Source organism: Anguilla anguilla, chromosome 16 (assembly GCF_013347855.1).
Source record: "Anguilla anguilla isolate fAngAng1 chromosome 16, fAngAng1.pri, whole genome shotgun sequence".
NCBI lineage: Eukaryota > Metazoa > Chordata > Actinopteri > Anguilliformes > Anguillidae > Anguilla > Anguilla anguilla.
This window is the reverse complement of record NC_049216.1, coordinates 19,125,051-19,143,971: the sequence shown is the minus strand read 5'-3', so window position 1 is coordinate 19,143,971 and position 18,921 is coordinate 19,125,051. Positions and strand designations below refer to the sequence as shown.

The window sequence follows — 18,921 nt, the reverse complement described above, 5'->3', positions numbered from 1 at the left end:
AGTTCTCACCACAACTCCCTAACACTCATTACCAGTGTACTTATTAGCACACTACAAAATAACATCATTGATATAAATACCTTTTGGGGGATGCACGTTTTTCCCAAATAGTACTGGTGATTTGTGAGTTGATAAATGTAAAAATGCAAAAGGAGAAGAGTGGACTGCAGCAGGGAGCAGCGGTCATCAGGGTCCTCGACCCTGGACAAGCCCCAGCTCTCTCTCTCTCTCTCTCTCTCTCTCTGGCATGAAGGGCAGCATGGCAAAGGGGGGATCAGATGCACCCACCCCACAGTGCAGATTCTTATCCAGCAGATAGGATTCGGGTACCCACAGGGAAGGGGTATTATTTTGGTCACCTAGTCCTTCCTGCTCAGTGTTTGATTTGCTCAAAGAAGGCTTAGGACGTAGAGCATCTCATCATCATCACAGGTCATACTGGCTTCACTCTACCTTTACAAAACAGAACTCGCCAGAACATCGCCAGAAAGGACGGGCGTGGCTGAGTAAATCTTTTGTTTGATCCGGCCAAGAGCAAACAAATAACCAGCATCTTTCTCTGGGGCAAGGCCATCCAAAGCCAATGTGTTTATGAGTTAAACTGAGGACTGAAGTTCAAGTTGGGTATTTATTGTGTGCTCTCTGAGCTCCTTCCTCCAGGTCCAAGGACCTCACACTCGGGTCAGTACCCGGCCAATCGTAACTGGCCAGGGGCACTGAAGAGGAGTTCATAACGGTGCTTTGGCGGCACCGCATTGGCTGGGAGTTCAATCGGAGAAAAGTGAGCGCGGCCAATTCGCAGAAACTTCTGCCCTGCTCATTAAAAACAACTTCAGAGTCAAACCACAGCCAGCAGGGAACTGCCGTCTTTGGGCGAAGGAAGACACACGGGACAGATTGTAAGATGTGAATTATGGGAGAATATCCCTGCCCCGACACAGCCAACCTGTATCTCATTCAAACCCCCGCAGCACCCTGGCCAAAGTGTCCTCATCAGCACGCTGTCACACAGCCCGCTGCCTCCCGCACTAAATAATTCACTCCTGAGAAAGACTTTGCTCTTCGTATACAGCGCAACAAAAGCAATAAGCCCGTACGTGTAAATAAACCTTCCCATCGAGCTGACACGAGGTGATAAATAAAGAAATTAAGGGAGGTTTTTTTTCAGCGAGGGAGGATGCGCGAGGTCAGTCACAGCTAACGCCGCGCTGCATCGGAGACAATGTCAACCCAATAAAGCGCACTCGCGCCGCACTTAATCTGCACCCATCGATTTCCTATTTTCAATTAATAATTCTAATTAGGATGCAGCGAATTCTGCCGTCAGCGGATCGATGGGGGTGGGTATTGATCCGGAGCCAGGGCGGGTGGACCAGATGTGTGACATCATTGATTCCTTGTGCTAAAGGGTGGGGTTTGGTGGGGTGAAGAACTTTCGTGGATTGTCCCCTAGCTCAGTGGTATTCAAATTTGGTCCTGGGGACTCGGAGTACACTTGTTTTCATTCCAACAACAAATACAATTAAAGAATTTTAACAAGCTTTTAATTTTTCTTAATTAGGTTCTTTTCATGTTTAGAGGGATTATTTACCCTCTGAAGCCACATTATGTCATAAATAGCTATGCATGCCATCACATGTTCGCATTGTGTCCACATAAAAAAAAAGGAAACAAAAATTGTAACTGATCACATTCAGGGATGAGAGGAATCAATAGGCTCCTAATTAGGCTGTCGAACAAGTGTTTAAGTAAATCATTTTTCCTTCAACTTATTAACACAATTCATGTTTGGCTCATTATCATTTGCTGTTTTGGAATTCTTCATTATCTACAACAATGTTAGTTTTAGTGGCCATGTGCCCACACCTTCACCAGTTAGGAACCTACTGATTCACCTCTTGATCATCCATCCATTATCTATACCTGCTTATCCTGAGCAGGGTACCTGGGGGTGCTGGACCCTATCCCAGGGTGCACTGGGCGAGAGTCAGGAATACACCCTGGACAGGCTGCCAATCTATTGCAGGGCACACACTCATTCACATACATACTCTATGGGAAATTTAGAGTCTCCAATTAGCCTACCTGTATGTCTTTGGACTGTGGGAGGAAACCGGGGTACCCAGAGGGAACCCACATGGACATGGCGAGCACATGCAAACTCCACACAGAAAGGCCCCAAGCCGAGATTTAAACCCATAACCTTCTTGCTGTGAGGTAACAGTGATACCCTAAATACACACACACACACACACACACACACACACACACTCACTTTAGCAAACACACAGAACAGTCCAATGTGGATGGGGAGAAAGATAGTCACAGGGGTATGTTCTTGATTTTAAAAAAAACAGTAAATGTTTCTGGGAAAGTCTCCAAAATCCAGAAGTCTTGATTCCATCTGAAAACATGGTTTCAGGAAGGGTAGGAAAAGTGAAGAAAGCCACAATATTTTACTGGAATACAAACAGCCTTTTTTATGATTCAGAAACTGCTTTTTCCCCCACAAAAATAAACACAAATAGCATGTGGGAATGTTCCTGCAGGGGCTGACTCTGCGGGGCCTCACCACCTTTAACAAACTTTAGTTAGGCACCTTTCAAACAATTAGCGGCCATCTTCACAGCACAGTAATTGCCTTTTAATGATCGCACATTATGCAAATGCTTCTCATGAGAAGATAAATCTTGCGCTGGGTTTATGGCTCTCAGCAGGTGACTGTCGACTCACCAGCATTATGATTACTCAGAGCTGCCAGCGCACTCCTATCCAAGTTACCGTCATCCCGCCATCAAACGGAAAGTTATCAGCTGTGCCCTGGCTAATAAAATGATTAAACGATTTTTCTTTATACGTTTCTTTATTTCTTTAATACGTATATTCACAATAATTTAAAGGTTATACCTATAAGTAGACCTAAACATGGAATGCCCAAAATATGGTAAAACCTAAGCATTGCTAAAATGGAAGACAGCCCACATTACATTGTCACAATTCAGATGCATGCATATGCACTATATCACAAATATACAGATTTCGTGCTAGCAATTGTTATCATATCAGTCATCGAGCTGGCTACTATCAATCTTTGTGGTCAGTGCTGATTAAGGAGCACATTTAAAATGAAAACCTGACAGTACTTCAGTGCAAAGTAATCTGTAGCGTAATAATACTGGCACTGGGAAAGTTGAGGTGGTTTCATGTTTGCATAGCTTGGTTCGTGTTCGATTGGTGAGGAGGAAGCGGCAGTAGCTTCCTGCCTATCTCTCTTCTTTAAAACTGGATGCCTGCTATTGCACACTCATTACAGGCTCACCAGATAACAACATGATTCACTTAGGAGCGTATGGATTGAACAGCCACGCTGAATAGGGAGGAAATTGGTGTGAGTATGTGGGATGGGCGGTAGGAGTGTGTGTTGTGAGTAGGAACTTGCTAATAGACACACAGAGATAGAGTAATGGAACTGCTGCTGCTACTTTAAGCTTAACCCTGTTCAAGTGTGTGTTAAAATTATGGAGGATTCTTTATTGGCATTGGTCAGGTGCCAACATTTACTTAGCCAGTGAACAATGTTTTAACAAATATTTTTGTTCAGGAACTCTGGGGAAAAAATAGTGTTGCTTTTTTTGCGTGGGCTCATACTAAAATTTTCAGTTACTTTTAGTTCTCTTTTGTTTCTGAAACCATTCCCCTTCACTGTATAAAAGTATATGTTGTATACTCAAATCTCTGGTAGTATATATCTACCAATAAATTCACTAAGCCTGTTGTTTCTTCATTTTAAGACCCCTTATGCTGCCCTTAAGTAGACAGCCTATCTTAGGCTTCTGATATATTTATACCGGTAGTTTCTTCCAGAAGCAATTCAGGTGAAGTAATTTCAAGGGTACAGCAGTAATGCCTTGCTTTGGGATTCAAGCCTACAACTAGTGAACCTCACTAGAGTCACCTCTTCTGAAACAAGTGCTGTAATATAATGTAATTCACTGCCCTGGTATATCCAAGTACCCGGCATATTTGCAAGTGAAATCTAGCCAGTCTGTATAACTGTTGCTGAGATTCCTGCAGGGGCATGTGGGTGCGTGCGGGGGGGGGGGGGGGGGGGGGGGGGGGGGGGGGGGGGGGGGGTGGAGGGAGGGAGGCTGCAGGGGTCTGTGAGAAGTGTACTGGTGAGGAGGACTCAGGGAAGAGTCTGTGCGGCTCTCAGTCCGCCTCTCCCCTGCAGCCTCCCAGCCATCGCTCTCTCTCCCTCCCGGGACTGGCCGGACTCCGCGAAAAGGTCAGGAAATCCTGGAGTGCAAATTTGTCCTCAATGAACTTTTCAGCGCAGTTTTGTCTCTATCCACCCACTCCACCCCCCTCCCCAAAACTCCTGGGACCCATGAATTATTCTTGCGGCTTTTCAAAGTCACAGGGAAGTCACCAAGGCAGCGGCTGTGAGAGGCTCCTTTGTGTGTGTCGCTCTCTGGCTCCGACAGCCGGCCGCAGAGGCCCCCAAACAAGCCGCTCGCGAGTGAATGGAGGGCCAGGAAATGGGAGGCGCTGGCTTGCGTGTTAATGGCTCGTTTTTCCACAGAACCTCACCGCCATCTCCTTGAATGCCAGTCATGAGAAACATTGTTATTCAGAATGCTGAAAATAAGGGAGAGGTGCCTTATTTCCCTCACTAAAGTCTGACAGTCACATACGGCTCAAGAGAAGAAAAAGAGTCTGCGAAGAAATAAAGAACGAAAAGCAGTTCCAGGAATTGGAGCAATGACATCAGCCCAGCAGTTCCTGAGTATTGAGTGTCATCTGCAGAATTATACGGTAAAATATGTTTAAAATTAAACTGTTTATGATTTTAAGAAAATCAACTAGAACTAAAAAAATCATTTCAGGGAGGCTGAGCATATCTTGCAGCAGTTTTATTTCTTGGAACTCAGATTCAACATATCTTGAGGGGCATAAACTTAAGGTAAAAAATAAACATATTTTTGTGCTTGTTTTTGCAAGCAAGATTCTGAAGCGAAATGCCAAAACCCAAAAACAAGCACAAAATTAAATTGAAATTACATTTCTGAAATAATAACTCAGTGAAATTATATAAATGGTTTTCTCCTTAAAGGAAAAACTATAAGAAAAGAAAAAAACTAGGGACTAGTTTGTATAAACCAAGATGGTGTATATGTGGTAGTAAAATGTATATAGATAGCTATATGACTACAGGTCATTTTGTCACTTTAGACATACTTTATGGTTTCATGATACATTTATGATACATTCACACATTTTCTTCCTGCATTTAATGATGCTGAAATAATTTTTAATATTATTTAACAGAGAAGACATATGCCCAAGTTCTATATGTCATTTATCATGAGGAGTGAGGAAGAAAAATGTAAATAAGAATCACACTTTGTGTGTGTGTGTGTGTGTGTGTGTGTGTGTGTGTGTGTGTGTGTGTGTGTGTATCTGTGCGTGGGTGTGTGTGTGTTTGTGTGACCCAAGCTAAAAGCAGAAAACTGAACTATAAAATGAAAAGGAAAATAACTTGAGAGGTACCAGTAGATAAAAACACAACATAGAGGCTTCCAAACCAGCTGTGATAACAAATTCCCTTAAAGTCTCCTTTGATCCTTACTAGCCAGATGCCCTTTCGCAGAAGCCACAGATCACAGAGCCCCGGCTGACTGCGATAGCATCTTGGTGGCGCGTGTGTTTTTATGTGCTTTTTTTTTGTTGTTGTTGTCCTTTTCCCTTTTCTCTGTGGCAAAGCTTGGGATTTAATTTAATTCCACTGCTTTTAATGTCTGCATTAGCGTAATTAAAGAAAGGGAGGGGGGGAGGAAAAGAGTTGTTTGTCCCGACCTTGGGGGAATTGGCCAGGCCATTTAGCGCAGGCAGGTCTGTGCCTCCCAACAGTGCGACCAGTATATCCAGGACCTTAAACGGGGCTCCATCGATCTGGGAGTCAAATTGACTTGAAGGAGGTAGCAAGCAGAGGTCTGGTGGGGCCTCGGGGGCGGCTGTTGTGAGGAGCGTGATCTCAAAGAGCCCTTGATGGATTAGCTCTATGGGTGAGGCCTGTGTGGACCGTACCCTGATTCCCACTCAAATACCAACATTGAAAGGTTTCTTTCAAATAGTACACAATATACTCTGTGCGTCGCTCATCCACTTTCAGCTTTCAGCAACTGCATGACAGAACACACACGCGTGCACACGTACATACACACACACGCAGGTACGCAACTATGTATGCACACACGCATGTACACGCACACAAGCAAGTATACACACATGAGCACACACATGCACACAGCACACACACATGCACACATACGCGCACACACACACATGCACACCCACAAACGCATGAAGCACATACGCACGCGCACACACATACACATAGATATGACAGAATTGGATACTAGAGTGCAGTGCACTTAGGTCAATATTTTTTATTTTAAATCTTGCATATCCTGTTTCCTCCAGCACCTTACTTCTCACCCAAATTTACATTTCCAGCCAACTCAGGCAGGTGATACAGTGGCAATTTTAACACGACTGTTGGCTTGAAAATCATCCATCTATAGCAACTTACAGACAGAAGAGTAAGGCTCCCCACTGAGCTGCCTTCGCTGTTAATGCCAACCCTCTCTGCATTTGCTTGATGGTGTGAAAGAACACATTCACATTAGATACGACACACCAGAGATGGCCAAGTGTACAATGGTACTGTAGTGGATGAGTCCATCCCACAGTACTTTCTGCTTCTCCTCTGGCTTCACTTGAAAGAGACAGAGATGTATAATGTCAGATATATATGTCCACCCCTGGAAGAAAATGGCCACAGGGACCTAAGCTGGACCGCAGAGTGAAATAGGGAATTTTCTTTAAAGTTTGCATTCAAATTTAATACCAAACGAATAGATGAGTACGTCAATGCGGTGCTGACGATTAATTGGACTTGGCAGGGCAGGGAGTTAATTCGTCAGCATTTCGGCAAGGTGCTCGCCAGAGAGCAGCAGGACAATCGATGTCTCCAGGGAGACCGTGTAATCACTGTAAAGCTCAAATTAAGTCCAGGGTTAAATATCAGGAGATTGCAGGTCCAGCGCTGGACTGCTAATACATTCCCCTTCTCCACACACAGATCAAGGACACTGCATCACAGCATGCCCTCTCTCACCCTCACTGCACAACACACCGGCAGCCCCAACCCCCACAGACCCCGCCCAGAGCGTGCCTCACAAACTCTGCACTGGGCCAGGACAAGACACACTGTACACCGCGATGGTGTTCTGAACAGTACTGTATTTAAAAGAATAGAAGGAAAACAATTCAGTCAAATGGCATTTTAGAGGAACAGAATTAACAGACAGAACAGAATTACGGCGACGAGACGCGCAGTCTGTCTGGTGGCCAGCCCTCGAGCTCTATATGACAGCAGGGGGCTCCTCCACCCTCCCACACAGCTGGGGGCTCCTCCACCCTCCCCCACAGCTGGGGGCTCCTCCACCCTCCCACACAGCAGGGGGCTCCTCCACTCTCCCCCACAGCAGGGGGCTCCTCCACCCTCCCACACAGCAAGGGGCTCCTCCACCCTCCCACACAGCAAGGGGCTCCTCCACCCTCCCCCACAGCTGGGGGCTCCTCCACCCTCCCCCACAGCTGGGGGCTCCTCCACCCTCCCACACAGCTGGGGGCTCCTCCACTCTCCCCCACAGCAGGGGGCTCCTCCACCCTCCCACACAGCAGGGGGCTCCTCCACCCTCCCACACAGCTGGGGGTTCCTCCACCCTCCCAGACACTTTCTCATCTGTGGTCCCTTCTCCATCTACCCTCTCTGCTTTCCCCATGTCTGAAAAAAATTGAAGGAGGGTAAAACTATCCATTTTTAACAAATGAACCTGGGGTAGCATTCAAACCTCACCTCAAAACCAAGAGACTCAGGCACTGAAAGAATTCCAAAAATTCACATGAGCTACAATCCTATGAATGGTATATAATTTTCAGCTATTATGAAAACTATGACCTTTTCCTAAAGACAATGTTTTTAAAATAATATCTTATTTAATCTCATCATCCACATATTCATACTAATGGATAACATTTGTGTAACCACTGATTGTATTCGTAGTTGGTGAGGTAAATTTAACAATCAAATTTAACAATCTAATTATCTGCACAATCCCCATCTCCATCAATGCGCTGATAAAACACTTTATTTTGCCCTCTATAAGACAACCAATGATCAGCCATATAGCCATTCTCTCTTGCTCACCTCCCTAAAGCTAATGGTCCAAATAAACACTTTTTGAGCAAAGTCCTGCTAACAATAAATCTTCTTTAATGGGACATTGAGGGCTTGCTAGAGACACTGGGAGAGGTGAGGGCAGCACACAGAGAAGATTCAGGAGGGCTCTGCAGGATTCCTACAGGGGATGGGGAAAGGGGATTGGGTGGATAGCAGGGGGGGTGGTTCTAAATTCTCATCATGGGCTGGTTGTTAATTAGCAGGCCTGGGAGTGGTCACATATGGTTCCTCAACCACAATTCACCAGCAGCTGCTCCGCCTTCCCAAACACCTCACCCCAGCAGCCACTGCAACCCTAATTCTAACGAGTACCAGTCCCTTCTTTACAGAAGCACAGGCATTTTTTTTTTTTAACTTCACACTCACGGGTACAACTGCAAACCGCACACTGCCAATACCCTTACATTCACAAACAACATGGATATCAGAGCGGATATCGAAGACTGATTTTTTTTAAAAACCTCCCCCATACCTGCCCACACAACTGGCCTTGTTTAAAGCTGACAAGGGAATTTAGAAAATATTACATTTTCTTTTCCAATTTTTAAGCAATATCTTGAGTTCAGCTGTCAGCAAAATCAAACAAAAAATTAAATTCGTGCATTGTGTAAAAATAAATAAATAAATACAAACTCTAAAAACAAGTCACACTTGCTTAAAGTCATTATCCAACAGCAAGGACCTCACTATCACAATCCGGGCTGAATGCCCCACTGAGTAACTTTAATCCCTTCCTGAGCGTGCATTTGCTTTCGCTTTAAATCCTTTTTATTTTTGTTTTCAGTCATCATCGGCCGCTCGTCTGGCAGCAGAAAGCGCGCCCGCACACAGCCTCCCCCCCCCCCGTCCCCCGCAGTAAAAGGCACGGGTTCAGAGAGGTGCCCCCTCCCCCGCAGTAGAAGGCGCGGGTTCAGAGAGGTGCTCCACCAGCTAATATATCAGCAGACGCTGGGGGTCAAAGCTCTCCGTTTTAAATGAAATAAAACACAGCTGTCGTGCAATAAGCAGTGAGCAATCAGAGCGAGGTGCTGGAGGGGAGCAGGCCGGGCGCCCCGCTCGCTTCCAGTGCTCTTTGCGTTCCCCGCCACTGAGCCGGAAAGGGTCAGGCTTCATAAGTACATAAAACCTATTTTATGAGGCAGCACATTTTAATCCCCCTGCCGACCCCCGTGGGAGGAGGGTCTGGACTTTCTGATCAGCCGCGGCCAAGGAGAGGCGCGCTGCAGCCGGCAGCCAGCGGGGCTCTCGACGCGAGGAACCGCAGCGCTGATTCCTTCCTTCTCCCCCCGCTGATTGCGCGCTCTTTCAGCGAGAGGGGTTACTGATTAGAGCCGGAGGTTCGCTAGCGACGGCTCCGCACCGGCATAGTGGTAATGATGAGCGGACAATGACAGGCCGAGCGAGAGCGAGAGAGAGACAGAGAGACAGAGAGAGAGAGAGAGAGAGAGACAGAGAGAGGGAGGGAGGGAGGGAGAGAGAGAGAGAGAGAGGGAGGGAGAGGGAGAGAGAGAGCAAGAGAGAGACACAGAGAGAGAGCAAGAGAGAGACAGAGAGAGAGCGAGAGAGAGACAGAGAGACAGAGAGAGACAGAGACAGGAGAGAGAGAGGGAGGGAGAGGGAGAGAGAGAGCAAGAGAGAGACACAGAGAGAGAGCAAGAGAGAGACAGAGAGAGAGCGAGAGAGAGACAGAGAGACAGAGAGAGACAGAGACAGACAGAGAGAGAGAGAGCAAGAGAAAGACACAGAGAGCAAGAGAGAGACAGAGAGACAGAGAGAGAGAGAGAGGGAAATGATCTCCCAGCACCTGTCTGTCACTCACTCTGCCTGTGCCAATAAAGCTCAGCGGGTGGCAAAAAGCAAGACAGAAGAGAGAACAAGGGTAGGAGGGTGAAGGAGGGGGGGGGGGGGTAGCAGACGCTTATATCAGTGCCCACACTAGCAGTAGCTCATGGGTAGCGCGCAAAAAAAGTGGTTCACAAAAGAAAAAAACACACGTAGCTATCACGACAAACAGCTCAGGGACATCCCTGCTGTGCTGCATTTGATGAGCGCTGCTATGTGCTTAGGGGAGAGGGGAAAGATGAGAGAACAGAGAATTTACCCGGACACCAGCTGACTCGCCAAGTGGCCCAATTCACTTACCCAGGCAAATAAGCGAGCAGCAAGGGGCGCCACAGAAAAGCATGTCCATGCCGCATGATTTTAAGTTAAAGAAGAATTTAATTCTCTTCCTGTCTGTGTAAACAAGGGTATGAAAAAACAGGAAAACAACCTTCTGTCATGGACAGCACATTTTTGCACCCTGAACTTTTCCCCACTCTGAAAAACCCATGTGGTACCTGAGAGACTGTGCCCATCACCTGTACTCCTCGTCAGATTCCAAACAGGAAGTTTGTCCAGGATTGCATAAGAAAACTGTTAGCATCACACCTTCAGAAAGCTACACAAGCAATCCTGCTAATGTGCAAGTCTACCCTTGTGAGAAAAATCACATGTGAAAACTCAACTTGTGAACCCATGTGGACTATAAAAACAATCCTACTTATAAGATGAGAGCAGAAAAGGGTAACCTATGCTATTTTGTTGATGTTAGTCACAAGTTTTGTTTTCACATGTGAAAATGGTAGTTCACATTTGAAAAAGTCAGACGTGAAAATCTGGGATTCCAATGAGAAGGTGGTAATTTCATGTGATTTTTTCATAATTGTGAACGATAATTAGATGTCAGTAGAAGAGACTGAGACAGACAGAGTAATAGACAGAGACACACAGAGAGACAAAGAGCAGAACCAGAAAGGGTGAGACAGGCAAAATGAAAGAGAAAGAGAAAGAATAAAGTAATCAACAGAACAAGCGCAAGAGAGGAGATAGAGACATTCTTTTAAAAAATTGTGATTATAAGACCTATTTTAATGCCCTCCAGACTGGCATAAATCATGCTGGAAGAATTAAGCCTGACTTTGAGTCTATAAATCTGGTACATGCCAGCCAACCACAGTCTGAGAGATAGCGAGAAGACATTTCTCTCTGACAGCGTTTGTGTTTTTAGAGAGAGATAAATAGAGATGGTGGCTTTGTTTATTCTTTGGTTTTTTCTTATTTTAAAAGCATTATCGGGTCCTGAAACAAGTCCTAACTGTGCCAGTGCCAAATGATGTTGGCAGCCTTGCAGGACAATGCACTGACAGTTATAGTATCACCCAGGGAGGGGTCCAGTTGGCAGGGTTTCCCCTGTCTAACTGCACACTAGCAACTCCTCTGTTCAGCCGGGAATCTGCAAGAAGCTTAATTATCTGGGGCGATGGCTACATTCGGCTCAGCTGATGGACTGAAGGAATATCCAAAACTGATTAAATGTCCTGCAGCAATTGGATGAGCTTGTTCCAATCGAGTGAGACACAGTGGATGATGACTTAACTCAATTTCAAATTATATAGCAGAACTCACATCTAAACCTTAAGTTCATGTCTCAGTAGTGCTTAATCAAGCTCTACACATCAGCACTAAAACACACTTGTAGTTTTGAGCAATGGCAATGCATGGCTAAACCCAAGAGAATAAGGCTGTGACATTACATTCACATTTAGGTGTTTAGTAGAAGCTCTTATCCAGTGACACTTACAAAGTGCTGCAAAAAGGTTATGCAAAGATCAACGGCAATATCCAGTTATTAGTATCACAACCAATAGAAAGAGTCATTACGCAAACTTACTACATAAAGTAAAGTGCCACAGTAGGTGCAAGAGGGACCCAGTTATTCGTATCTCAACTGACAGTAAGTGTCATTACCTAAATTTACAGTATAAAGCTAAGTACCATAGTAAGCACAAGATTGAGTTAGAGGGTGTAGTGCTAAAAGAAGCGTAATGGATTTGGGGTTATGCTACTAAATTTAGCTTAAGTCTGTGCAGCATAACAGTGTAAATGCTCAGAACTCAGGAGAGGTAAGTCAGTTTACAGAGCCAAAACACAGTTTGAACAGCTGGGGTTTTGGTCTGCGGCAGAAGATAGACAGTGACAGTGTGCTGACTGTTTTGGGGAATTCCCTCTTGGGCACAACCTCAATCTGAACTCCTTATCGCTCCCCACGTCCACCCTGCTCTGAGGAAGCTTCTCTCTCCACCCTTGCCTCAGCAGTCCATTCATATGGACCAGTGAAGCAGTTTGAGAAGCAATATGCAGACTCAGGCTGTGGATGCTCTTTGATGGGCCTCCTGGCTGGGGACAGTGTAACTGTGGGGGGGGGGGCATAGCACAGAGCCAGAATGTTCTGCAGGGATTTGACTCCGTGGTCCAGTTTGTTTGGTTGCCCTGTTAAAGGCTGCATTAAACCCAGTGTTGCCTTCAGTCTTACATTAAGCTCACTGCTGTGGTTAATCCTGTAGTCAAACTATACATTATATAGTGGGATAGGATACGCTGCAGTCGGTCCTACAGTGTATCCTGCAGTCAACCCAGTTTTGTAGAAATACGCTCGATGCTGTGGTAAGCCCAAACGTTGCCGTCGTTCATTGCGGATCCTCCCCCCCCCTCTGCACCGAACAGATACGCCAGCCAGCTCTCTGCCACATGTCACTTCTGCCTGTTCATCACCCCCTGCCAAAACCCCCCTCCCCAATACACTAATGAGCCCGGCCATTCATTACAATACATTACAATAATGCATCCCTCCGGCCTGCCGGGCTGATTGGTCACTCTCAAAGTGCACGGGAGGATGATGTATGTCACTCAGAAGCACGGCTGAGCACTACAATTAAGCTCCATTGTCACTCCATCAGCCGAATGTCATTCGTTTGAAGTACCACTGATCTTTAAACCTCCAGGAACCAAAAATATTTACATCTAGGAAATATACGAAAATGTAATACAAAGACAGAAACATTCCTTAGTTAATCTAATTGTGCAATGGTCTTCATTTCACCACAAATGGCACTTCAATATTAAGACCATATGACTGAACTTGTCAACCATATATTTTTTTCATGCATTTTTTTTGAAGGTATTAATCTCTTTTTCATGCTTTTTCTTGTATTTCTGGTTATAGTTTATACTTCTTGTAAAATAAACATTCAAAAAATGGCTGAGCATCATGATAATGTCTTATGGACACGGTCTAATTTCTGTGCACTTTCACATTTCACAGGATCAAACGTTCTTCTTGAGCCTTGTCCATTCCCAGGTGTGTTGGCAGACCATATGCATCACCTGCTACACTGAGTTTAATGTATGGAGTTTCAAATGTTTCTCATCTGAGGGCTGTGCTGCCTTTTACCAAAAATAATAAAAAGTGATGTTACAGTTATGGCCATGATCAGCGGCCCTGGAATGTTCTGCCTCTGCCTGAGTCTTTGGCCCTGGGCCTCTTCTACAGGGTCTCCTCTGCATCGCTCAGTCCCTCTCTCTCCACTGAGGTCGAACTGATATGGATAATTTACTGTGCTTGACTGCAACAAAGATGAAAAACAGTGTGCTAGACGGTCATGTGTCCCACGTGCATAAAATGAGCGCATACTTTTCCAGACTCTTGAGTTTATTGAGCGGGTTTGAGGGACGTTTATAGGGCAAGGACTGCTGGGAGGACAGGTGAGGTCATGCACCTCCCGCCCCCCATCACAAACTCAGAACACGGCCCTGCTCTCCTCTGGGGCCCTAGTCTTTGAGGGAACTTTTAATTCAGCCAGATGCACATCAATGCCTTTCAATTATATCTAAAAGAAAATTATCTTCTGCTTCTTTAAATTAGAGGGTGATGATCAGAGATAGACCTGCACCTCCAGCATCTGGAAACACTTCAGAATATGGTGAAGGAATACATGCTTAGTCCATTAATAACTTCATTCTCAGGCATTAAGAAGAAATTGTTGATGGCTAGTCATCATAAATAAATTAGTTGTTATAAAGGTGTAGTAAAGGAGGTCCTGGTGGTCTGAAGGAAAAGACCGGAGCAATGTATATTGGTTTTTGCTGAAACCTTGGCCACCTTCCTGTTTTAAGGAGGTGTCATGACTTTATGCTTATTAAGTATTAAAAGCCGTACGGCAGTCTACATAAATAAAGACTATATTTAAGATATTTTCCTACTTTGGAATTGTCACATACATAGAACTACCAATGATGAAACACTTAAAAAAATGTTTGGCAATGTTAAAATTACGTCTGCACTAAAAAAATAACATTATGATGAGGGTAGTGCCCAAACAGTCTCAGGATATTTATACTGTTCCAAACACATTGAAAAAAGCCAGACCTTGGACACCATGCTGGGACCCTGCAGTAAAACACATGACCTGCAGATTTTCAGAAAATGCAGTGTTCAGTTCACACACAGGGACACTGCGGCTGTGCACCCCAGGGTCAGGCAGCTCATTGGAGTCAGTGGGAGTGCCCAGCAGGAAAACCATCCTCTCCCACTCCCACACGAACCCCTGCACCTCCTCCCCCACCCCCTTCACTCAGTTCTACAACACACATTAATTATTGGCCAGGTAGATGCCCTAATCCTATGGAGGGAGAATGCCACGAAAATTAAAAGAAAGAGAGAAGAAAAAGAACTGATTAAAAAGGGATGATGCGTTACGATGCATTTTTTTCTTTCTCTGTTTACATATTCTGCTTCCAGTTTCCTTGTCTCTAATTTCTTTTTCTTTCCATTTTTTAATTCCCTTAAACTAGCACATTTCACTCTTTGCCACATCGCACTGTACCCTACAAACGCAGTTCTGCACTTTCCTTCTCTGCATCACTTAACACTTTCTCTCACTTTCACTCCACACCCCTCACTGTGTTCGCTGGTTCACTCTATCCCCACTCTTTCCTCCTCCCCCTTCCTCCTCCCCCTAACTCTCTCTCTCTCTCTCATGGCCCAATTCACAGGCCCCTGTTGACAATCCCTCCAGATATATACATCACACGCATCTGATGCAGATTCAGACTCCCACTCTAAGGCCGTCAGTTTACCCTGACACAGAACCGACGTTACCACGACGCTCCGCGTTTGAGAACTGGATGAAGCCGTGGCTCAGGCTGCCAGCGTTTATGGCTGGGAATAATCTGCTCCAGTGCATCCCAGCACACTTCAACCTGAAACCCTGAAAAAAACCTCAGCTTCTCAATAGAGCCATTTCAACATCATACACCAGAGCTGTGCTTAGCTGCATCGGTATTTACGCCCCTGTCAAGAAGAAGAAACTAATACAGTATAATGGCTAAATGTACTTACTGGGTCCACTAAAGGGACTATTACCACTGGCACAAGGGAAACTAAAATTTAGAGTTAAAGAAAAAAAACACAATGTGCCTTTCATAAGACAAAAAAATGGTGCAGACTGAATATAAAATTTGGCACTTGTTTTTATAGATGAAAATCCATAAATGAAACTGGTTGGATCTCTGCCCAGTGAATAGGCATTTATGTATTTGACTATACATTTGAAAAGGTTATGAATGATATGTCTGTTTCCATCACTAGGCCCTATTTAATTGGGGGAATCAGCAGAGCCCGGCAACTGCATGGCTGTTTGTGCGACAGAATCAATGCGGACGTGGACGTGTCACCCCCTCATCGTCGCCCAGGACTGCCAGCGCCAGCTACACCCGGGCACTCTGTGGGCACCGGGTTCTCCACAGTCACTGTGGAGAGCCATTCAGCAACTGTGAAGTAGCCGTGTGGGAAGATTTAATTTCACAACGCAGACACAGGGTGAACAAATTCAGCGCTGTTGCACAGCAAACATGAGAGCAACTATGCTGATCAGAAATGGCTATTCCGTTAATGGAAAGAGAAGAGAAAACCTACAGAATAACTAGAAAAAAAAGAAAGCAGCATTTCTGCTGCCACAGACCTTGTTTGATCTGATTTTTCTGGCAGGTAAAGGGGTGCAGGGGACAACAAACTCAAAAAATGCTAAGAAAATGAGGACTTTAAAGCAGAGAGTGCCAGATAGACACCATTCGCATCCAGGAATAATGATAATAATAAGAACAGGCCAGAATGGCTCTGCATGAAGCATGACATCACCCTGCAGGGTTTGGCTACTCTGCAGAAGCACACTGTGGAGAGGGGACAGGACAGTGAAGAATGATGAAGTGTTTGTGGGGGTGAGGGGGGGTGACTGCACCTGTCCTGACCTGAAAACGCCTCTGTGGTTCTTTGTTTTATTACCCCTCCATCCTGCCCCTCATCTCTCTCTGCTAACAGTAATATTAATGGCTGGTCAATACGGCAGCTCCCTCACAGCAGGGCCTGTATTTAGCTGATTGCTGGACAGACTTGCCTGACCTCCTTGAGCCTCCCCCGCTCTGTGTCCCAGAGCTGCAATAAATGCTGGTAAACAGAGCAGGCCTTGGAAAGACTGGAGGGGTCAGCAGACTGTTTCTCAGCACCCTGTCGTCCCCTCCTGGGCCGCACAAATCACAGACACCCGACTAATAATGAAAAAGGACACTGCAGTCAGGCCCCAAGACACTGGGAAACAGGTTCAGCTGCCGGTCCACCATATTTAACAGTCACATTCTCTGCTTAATGCCTAAGAAAATTAAATGAAATGGAGAATATGTCACCCTGTCTTAAGCGAATGATGGCAGCAGTGTTAATAAACGAATGACAGCAACAATTTTGCTGACTAACTAATGACTGACTAACAGCAGCAGTGTTAATGAGTGACTAACAGCAGCAGTGTTAATGAGTGACTAACAGCAGCAGTGTTAATATAAGTGACTAACAGTGTCAGTAACTGACTAACATCTGCCATGTTAATGAGTGAATGAAAGCAGCAGTGTTAATGAGTGACTAACAGCAGCAGTGTTAATGAGTGACTAACAGCAGCAGTGTTAATGAGTGACTAACAGCAGCAGTGTTAATGAGTGAATGATAGCAGCAGTTTTAATGAGTGACTCTCAGCAGCAGTGTTAATGAGTGAATGACAGCAGCAGTGTTAATGAGTGACTAACTGCAGCAGTGTTAATGAGTGACTAACAGCAGCAGTGTTAATGAGTGCCTCACAGCAGCAGTGTTAATGAGTGACTAACTGCAGCAGTTCAGACTGAGGTACTCACCACTGGAGCAGTCCAGGCCTCCCCACCCTGGTTCACACTGGCAGGTATCAGGTGACACACAGCGGCCATGAGCACACTCCTCCGTACACAAAGCTGAGGGACAGAGGGACAAAGTCACCATCTCTCTCATACTCATGCACATACACACACATGCGCACACACATGCAGTATGCAGACACACACGTGCAAACACGCACACACACATGCAAATACACACACTCAGAGCATGCAGACACACACAGACGCACACACACATGCACATACACACACTCACGGCATGCAGACACACACAGGCGCACACACACATGCACGTACACACACACACGCACGCACGCACGCACACACGCACACATAATCACACACACATACAGACACACACAGGCACACATGCACATACACACACACAGACACGCACGGACACACGCACACACATACACACACACATACAGACACGCACGTACACGCGCACACACACACGCAGCTCTGGAGGACAGGGAGTCACCATTGCACTCATTCATAACCCATAATCAGTCACAGAGGGCAAGGGAGAGAGTGAGAATGTTTGTCATGTGATTTATTGTTTGTTATGTGTTTTTACTGTGGGTTTTGTTTATTCACTTCTCCATCCATAAAGACAGAACTGCCCCAGGACATCCATAGAAGGACTAATCTTTGCTTCCAGAAAGGGTACATTTTAAAGCTGCTTTAATAAAGGAGATATACGATCCTCCCATGGCTCTCATGTGAGACACGCAGCGCTGCATAACTCCTTCGGTTTGCGCTCCCAGTCAACACATCAGTCCATCGCATTGACCCGTTCGCTAACATGCCTGCGTAAGCAGTTTGAGCCGTGAAAAAACGCTCCATAAACTCCTCTCGGTCTGATCAGCCGGCGATTTGGCATGACAATGGTTTAATGTAATAGTCCAATGTATCACAGCGTTTACAAAGTGCGCAGTTTTCCCCCATCATTCCTATTGAACAACACAGTGACCCATTGATTGGCCGATATTAGCATTCCTGACAGCACGTGGCGCTCGGTTTGAGGTCGGATCTGAGCTGGTAATAAAGTGACCCACAGTGAACTCTGCCGGCGTGCCAGGTCCTTTTTATTCCTCCATTTTTTTTTTTGGTAAGAATGAAAATAAAAGTTTTCTTTAAAAAACAGCGGCTCGTATGAATTACACCGTGACAGCCAAGGTCACCCAGCCAGTAGGGCGAGAAGAGACGGGGTCTTATCTCAGGCCCAAAGACAGAGAGCGCAGAGCGGCGGGAACAATCTTCCTAGATTGGAATCAGCAATGTCCCTCCGGTCTCACAGAGGCGGGAGGCCAAGCAACAGAACGTTCCAGAAGATTATGGCAGGTCCTTCACGACCATGTGACTAGAGTGAACTCTGACTCCCTGATGGTTTAAAAAAGGCACCTTGAGAGAGAAAATAAAGGAGGAACATTAAACCCTGTGAAGGTGTCTGGTTGGACGTGTGAAGCATGTAATTGGGTGGTACCTTAAGCTAAAGCTAAAGCCCTCACCCTCAGCACAGTGCTGCAGTCCAATTC

At 45.6% G+C, this 18,921-nt stretch overlaps 1 protein-coding gene across 2 annotated transcripts in view; it reads right to left on the bottom strand.

Annotated features, from left to right (window-relative positions):
- The window catches only part of LOC118214826 (multiple epidermal growth factor-like domains protein 11), an 85,257-nt gene that overhangs the window by 36,423 nt on the left and 29,913 nt on the right, over nucleotides 1-18,921 (bottom strand). For both annotated transcript variants that reach the window (XM_035395080.1, XM_035395081.1), the window contains exon 5: nucleotides 17,363-17,455. In XM_035395080.1, coding sequence (XP_035250971.1) covers nucleotides 17,363-17,455 — 93 coding nt within the window. The remainder of the gene's footprint in view (nucleotides 1-17,362; nucleotides 17,456-18,921) is intronic.